This window comes from Electrophorus electricus, chromosome 6 (genome assembly GCF_013358815.1).
Source record: "Electrophorus electricus isolate fEleEle1 chromosome 6, fEleEle1.pri, whole genome shotgun sequence".
NCBI classification, from domain to species: domain Eukaryota; kingdom Metazoa; phylum Chordata; class Actinopteri; order Gymnotiformes; family Gymnotidae; genus Electrophorus; species Electrophorus electricus.
Genome location: NC_049540.1, coordinates 27,822,034 through 27,829,533, shown reverse-complemented (window position 1 = coordinate 27,829,533; position 7,500 = coordinate 27,822,034). Strand labels below are relative to the sequence as shown.

Below are 7,500 nucleotides of genomic sequence, written 5' to 3'. Positions count from 1 at the left end.
TTTAGAGGGGTTTCTTTAGTCTGGTCTCACTCTATTTATCCTTTTAAATGGTTATTCCTAACCATGTTCATTGATCCTTTTGTAATCTTTTTAAGCAAGTTGAGTGATGATTTGGCAATACGGTAGCTAATGCACAGCATACACTGTGCAGACAATGTGTTCTGATTGTGTGTGTTGTGAGAGATACAGAGCTGTCAAAGCTTGAAACAGAAAGCACTTGTGTGTGACATCAGAAGAAAGTGGTTCTGCCCTTGATTTAGGACTCATCATGTCTGTGTGTGTGTGTGTGTGTGTGGGTGTGTGTGTGTGTGCGTACGTGCGTACGTGCATGCGTGCGTGTGTGTGTGTGTGTGTGTGTGTGTGTGTGTGTGTGTGTGTGTGTGTGTGTGTGCGCCCATGCTCTATTGTGTTTTACGTCTTCCTCACACATGGAACATTAGTAGTAGTATCCAATCAGCAGTGCCATGACTTCTATTGTGAGGGTCTCATCTTCCCTATCAGCTCTGCCCCACCCTGGTGCAGATAGCTCTGCACACCCATGCTACTGGAACTGGAGCTCCCTTTGCACAACATACTGACCGTGGGCTGTGCGTCTCCACACCCAGGGTCTGACCCGGAGGAGAACGTTAGAAGCAGACCACAGTCTGGGTCTGCTGCTAAAATAGAGTACACAAGGGACAGGTGTAAGCAGTCAATCATCAGGTGATTAGGTTGCGAGCCACCTGTGTGTGTGTGTGTGTGTGTGTGTGTGTGTGTGTGTGTGTGTGTGTGTGTGTGTGTGTGTCTGTGTGAGTGAGAGAGAGAGACAGTGGGCGTGTCCCTCGAGAGATGTGCACATCAGGAAGTCTTTTTTTCTCTGCGTGAACTAATTATACAAACTGAGCAAAGTTTAATGAGCAAATAACATTACCTCACAGTCTCTGATGAGCTGAAATCAAAACATTTCTCACTGTTAGTGGGGAAAAAGAGAAGGTGGAGAATGTTGTCATGGCAGTTTACAGGATGGGAAGTCCTGAACCCCAGAACCAACACTCAGCACTGCGCCTCGTAATGGAAGGCGTATAAATAACCACAGAGGCGGGTGAAATGCGCAGGGCTGTGATTGGCTCTTGGAGAGTCTCAGGCTGCAGCTGTGGTCAGAACAGGAGGGTTCATCACAGAACCTCCACACAGAAAGACTGCAAAGTGAGAAGATTAGCCTGAGCCTGACCTTCAGAGAAGTGATCAAGTAGATGGGACTGATAGCTCTCTTTCTCCATCTCTCTCTCTCTCTTTCTCTCTCTCTCTCGGTTGCATGGCTACTGCATTACTCATTGCACAGTTCATTGGCTTAATACAACTCTAAAACGTGTGGATCAGCAGGGTGGTAGTGGTGCTGGCAAATTAAGTTCAGACTGTGGGCCTGCAGTAAGGGGATGTACTGGGATGTACTGGGATGTACTGGGATGTACTGGGATGGTAATATTAGGCTACAGGCCGTTACAATTGCCAATAACCTTCACGTGTGTTAATGCTTGGACATCAGTTTCTGTTATACAGAAACATCTTAACGTGTTTTTAGCATATAACAACCACACGGTAGATAATGGCTTGTAGTCCATAGGCGAGCATGTCTAGCCCTGATGCGTCTCTTGTGTGCTGAGCGTGGAGAGTGCACTGGCTCCTCTGAGTGTGTTAGTGCACGGCTAACTCAGCTGGATTAATATTCAGTGAGTGGTGTCTTGGGTACAGTAGATTATATCAGGCTTCACTGAGATGGAGCAGCATATGTCCCTGATAGGTCATTTCTGCTGAAGTGGTTGCATCCGTGTGTGTGTGTGTGTGTGTGTGCGTGTGTGTATGTGTGTGTATGTTTGAATGCAGGGATTTGTATGCTCTCTCTCTCTCTCTCTCTCTCTCTCTCTCTCTCTCTCTCTCTCTCTCTCTCTGTTTCTGTCTCTGTTCCTCTCTCTCTCTCTCTCTCTCTCTCTCTCTCTCTCTCTCTCTCTCTCTCTCTCTCTCTCTCTCTCTGTCTCTCTCTGTTTCTGTCTGGGTTTCTCTCTCTCATTCTCTCCTTCCATTCTCTCTCAGCTGCTGTCAGCCTGTAATGGATCACCCACCTTCCCATCCTGCCTGCACAGCCTGATAACACAAGCCCAATTTTGTGGCTATCAGCCACCACCATCATATGAATGGGGTGTAGTGGGGGTGGGGTAGGGGTAGGGTGGGGTAAGGTTTTATAAGAGAGAGAGAGAGAGAGAGAGAGAGAGAGAGAGAGAGAGAGAGAGAGAGAGAGAGAGAGAGAGAGAGAGAGAGAGAGAGAGAGACAGACAGAGAAAGAGAGAGAGAGAGAGAGAGAGAGAGAGAGACAGACAGAGAAAGAGAGAGGGAGAGACAGACAGAGAGAGAGAGAGAGAGAGAGAGAGAGAGAGAGAGAGAGAGGGAGGGAGAGAGAAACAGACAGACAGAGAGAGGGGGGGGAGAGAGAGAGAGAGAGAGAGAGAAAGAGAGAGAGGGAGAGACAGACAGACAGACAGACAGACAGACAGAGAGAGAGGGCGAGAGAAAGACAGAGAGAGAGAGAGAGCGAGAGACAGACAGAGAGAGGGAGAGAGAGGGAGCAGGGTAGGGTGAGAGATTGATATAGAGAGACATTGGAGTTTGTGTGTTTCCTTGAAGTCGGGGATATCGTCAACAATCACATTTCTTTCCTTCAGCACAAATTAGCATTTTTATTAGCATATCTCAAAGAGTTGAGTAGATTTATTGAGTGTAAGTGTTTGTGTTTGTGCTTGTGTGTGCGCGTGTGTTTGTGTGTGTGTGTGTGTGTGTGTGTGTGTGCTTTGTGTGTGTATGTGCTTCTGTGTGTGTTGTTTTTGGTGTGGAGTGACCGATAACTCCGATCTGTGTCGTTTGCACAAATGTGCATCAAAGAAAACAGGTAGAATATAAACATCATAAACTAGTTGTTCTTACTCAAAATCCAAAACCTGTGCAGGTGATTATTATGAAGCCAGTTTAAAGACAATTTGTTGCTGAATTGATTAAAAAGGTGATTGGCCAAAACTGATTGAGTAACAACTCCTCCAGCCTGTAATGTCCATGTTCTGAAGCTCCCAGAAGGTTTCATTGGTTCGTGCTGTGGAAGGGCACGTTCTGAATGGCACCTGTTTCCACGCCAGCTCCTTTAGGATTAGCAGATGGTGTTTGAAAACATTGACTGACAGATGGAAAAATGAATCACAATGGTCAGAATGAAGGTGTCAGTGGACAAATAAGCATGGGAGCTGAGTAATGTCTTTAGAAACTGCAGAGTGTAGTGAAAACAAGATGAAGGGCGTGGCCGTAGATGAAGGGCGTGGCCTAGTGTAGTGAAAGCAGGATGAAGGGCGTGGCCGTAGATGAAGGGCGTGGCCTAGTGTAGTGAAAGCAGGATGAAGGGCGTGGCCTAGTGTAGTGAAAGCAGGATGAAGGGTGTGGCCGTAGATGAAGGGCGTGGCCTAGTGTAGTGAAAGCAGGATGAAGGGCGTGGCTGTAGATGAAAGGCATGGCCTAGTGTAGTGAAAGCAGGATGGTATAGATGAAGGGCGTGGCTGTAGATGAAGGGCATGCTCATAGTTGAAGGGTGTGGCCTCACACAGCCATAACTCCTCTTAGAAAGAGAGCTGGAAATGCATACTTGCTCTGCTTTCCTATGTGTGCTGTTAGGAATTTGTGTGTGTGTGTGTGTGTGTGTGTGTGTGTGTGTGTGTGTGTGTGTGTGTGTGTGTGTGTGTGTGTATGTGTGTGTGTGTGTGTGTGTTCTCAACCAGATTGGGCTCTAAGCTACAGTATCAGAGGGAATGGATCTATCTAAATAAATAAATGTCTGGGTCTGTTTCCCATATCCTAGTATTCTGTCTCCATCTGTGACTTAACTGAACATAAGGAGTGTGTCTTATAGAAGCACTGATTGAATCAGTGCTGTGTATCTCATTCCTTACAGCGGTCAATACCACTGCACAGTCAGCAGGGAGTAGGGAGATCCCCAAAACATCTACTCCCAATTTGACTAATTAGTCTTAATTAGAAAGTCATGCGTATATTGTGGGGGGTTTCTGCTTCGGTGCTGAATGGAGGTTATTCCAGGGTGGTTGCCAGGTCATGCATGGTGAAGCGTTTTATGCTCTCTTCAACTGCTGCCTGTTTTCTGTGTTCTTTCATCCACTCTGCCTTCCAAATGATAAAGCCAAAGCGTAAAGTCAATAAAACAAAGATTTATGACCTTTATGACCTTTTTGGGGGATTGACGTCCCATTTCTCTAAAGGTAACAAATCTGCTCTGTAACCAATTTCTTTCTCTCTCTTTTTCTCCCTCTCTTTCTCTCTCTCCTCCATGTCTCTCCCCACCCTTCCCTCTCTTTCCCTCCTCTCTCTCCCTTTGTTGCTTTTCTCTCTCTCTCTCTCTCTCTCTCGCTCTCTCTCTTGCTCTCTCTCGTGAATTGTAATTAACAACTAAAGTGATTAACAGAATAGTCACCATGAAAAGTGCTAAAACTGTGGAGAAAGAGAGCAAAATATAAAAGAAAAATAAAACATGTATAAGAAAGATTTGCGTATACTTAGCATAACCTCTCAAACACTCACGCACACACATTCAACAACGCACTTTTATACATACGTGTGATGACATATCTCTCCTGCTGCCTCCCTCCCTCTCCCCTTCTCTCTCCCTCTCTCCTTCTCTCTCTCCCTCTCTCCTTCTCTCTCTCCCTCTCTTCCTTTTTATTTATGCAGGTAGCATTGTGTACCTGGGGATGATGGTGGGAGCATTTTTCTGGGGTGGGCTGTCAGACAAGGCCGGCCGACGACAATGTCTGCTCATCTGCATGTCCGTGGATGCTTTTTTCGCCTTCCTGTCCTCCTTCGTACAGGGCTACAGCACCTTCCTCTTCTGCAGGATGTTCTCGGGCTTCGGGTGAGTGCTTGGCCCCGTCATTGGATAAAATCCGGCCATGCAAATTATGAAGGCTTAGCCTCATTTTCTTGTAATAGAGGTCAGAGTTGTGACCCATGCCCTAAAGGAAAAAGGTTAAAAGTTAGAGACCTGTAGGAGTCAGCCAATGAATTGTCATCACACCTACCTAAATAAAGCACAGTTCCAGTTCAGGAGAGTCATTCGCCAAGTCATAGGAGGCTAACCCTTCAGATTATGGCAATATGACATGTTACAGTTTGGGTTTCTAAGGTAAGTAGGTTTTAATATAGATGTAGGATCAGTTTGTAACCTTTAGAGTTAATGCATCAGTCAGAATTGATGTATTGGATCACCACTGGCAGACAAATGTCCAGAGACACATTTAACATTAATAATCTGCATAAATTCAGCCTTATACCACTGATTGTGTGTGCTTGTAGTGTGCATTCCCTTAAGGAACACAGCAATGTTTCAGAAACCTGCTGTGTTTGCATATTTCTGACGTTCTTGTGTTGTGACGGCTCTTCTCTGGGCAGCCGGCGGGGGGTGTGTGCATCTGCTGGGTGAAGCTCTTTAATTAACCTCCTACCCAGAGCTGTGTTTCTCATTTAATTCTAGAGTGTTCTTTTACAACACATTAGGGAACAGTTTGGTGTTTGATTGGACTAAGGCAGACGTTTGACCTCATTTTGACCTCAGGTGCTAACCATGGCAATAAGGGTCCACTGATGCCCTGTGGGGTCTGTGTTCTTAGAGTAACAGACACACATACACACACACACACACATGTGCGTACACACACACACACACACACACACACACACACACACACCCTCACATCTTGTACAACTTTCAATCTGGCTCCATACTGAGATAACGACTCCTCTGTGGATGTCGCAATTTCAACCAGACCACACACTCTTTCTGTCTACTGACCTGTCTGTCTCTCTTCCACTTGCTTTCTCTCTTTCTCCTTCTCTCTCTCTCTCTCTCTCTCTCTCTCTCTCTCTCTCTCTCTCTCTCTCTCTCTCTCTCTATCTGCCTGAGGCTCAGTTAAGTTAATAACAGATCATGCCTTTGTATTGCCAAAGCTTGGCTTACATGGTATGAAGGTATTAAAGAATATTAATACAACAGCAATAATACTACTATAATAACACAACAATAATTCTAATATAACTCTCTTTTTCTCTGTCTGTCTCTCACTTTTCTCTCTCTCTCTCTCTCTCTCTCTCTCTCTCTCTCTCTCTCTCTCTCTCTCTCTCACTTCTCCTCCTTTTGATGTCATGTCTCACTTGAGTTATGGTCTAGTGCTAGAAGGTTAAAACAATTGAGTGGTCAGAGTTCCACTACAGAGACACTACAGACACTACAAAGGGGGGGCAAGGCAGTGTGAGAGAGAGACAGCGTGAGGGAGAGAGACAGGCAGAGGGAGAGAGACAGCGTGAGGGAGAGAGACAGCGTGAGGGAGAGAGACAGCGTGAGGGAGAGAGACAGCATGAGGGAGAGAGACAGGCAGAGGGAGAGAGACAGCATGAGGGAAAGAGACAGGCAGAGGGAGAGAGACAGGCAGAGGGAGAGAGACAGCGTGAGGGAGAGAGACAGGCAGAGGGAGAGAGACAGCGTGAGGGAGAGAGAGCGTGAGGGAGAGAGACAGGCTGAGCAGGGAGCTTTATTGCTTTATTGCTAGAGGGTCTTGCAGTGTGTTGATTTTCAGCAGTGCTGCATCATCAGTCCCAACCCCCATAGCTGAGGTCATCACAGAGGGCAGAGGTCATTCTGAGTCACTGACCTAATAAAAGACTAAATTCACAGTATTTACTAGGTGCAAATTCTACATTTACTATGTGTAAATGTTAAATTCAAAAATTGCAAAGTGATGAAGGAAGATATCTTTTTATCCTTTTGTGATACACTAATGTTCTTCTGTGGCTGGAAACCCATAAGGCGCGCGCGCACACACACACACACACACACACACACACACACACACACACACACACACACACACACACACACACACACACACACACACACACACACATATTAGCTCCTCATGGTGAACCATACTCACCTGTACAGTTAGCAAATCCTAACTATAAGTGAGATGTGGACAGGAATCGAGGGAAGAGCAAAAACAGAAAATAAATATTAAATAATAAATCAAGAATAAACAGGTCAACGGTGTGGCACACACTGCTTCTCTGAAGTAGACGAGTCTAACACACTCTGTTTGGAATGTTTCGGCTTCTTGTGTGATTGGTTACCCGTAATTCCGTGCAGGATTGGCGGGGCGGTGCCTATCGTGTTCTCGTACTTTGCGGAGTTCCTGGCGCGGGAGAAGCGCGGCGAGCACCTGAGCTGGCTCTGCATGTTCTGGATGATAGGCGGGATCTACGCCTCTGCTATGGCCTGGGCCATCATCCCTCACTACGGTGAGTGACAGTCCCTTCAACCAATCAAATAGCGTCGTCTTCATTTATACATATCGCCACATGTTGTTTGGTGACGCTTTTGAACCCTGATTTTGCCAAGTCGAATCGCAGCTTTGATCACAGATTGGG

At 46.1% G+C, this 7,500-nt stretch overlaps 1 protein-coding gene across 1 annotated transcript in view; it reads left to right on the top strand.

Moving 5' to 3' along the window:
- Positions 1 to 7,500, top strand: part of LOC113573687 (synaptic vesicle glycoprotein 2C) — a 39,701-nt gene that overhangs the window by 16,302 nt on the left and 15,899 nt on the right. The window contains exons 3-4 of the mRNA XM_027004101.2: positions 4,756 to 4,936; positions 7,220 to 7,371. Coding sequence (XP_026859902.2) covers positions 4,756 to 4,936; positions 7,220 to 7,371 — 333 coding nt within the window. The remainder of the gene's footprint in view (positions 1 to 4,755; positions 4,937 to 7,219; positions 7,372 to 7,500) is intronic.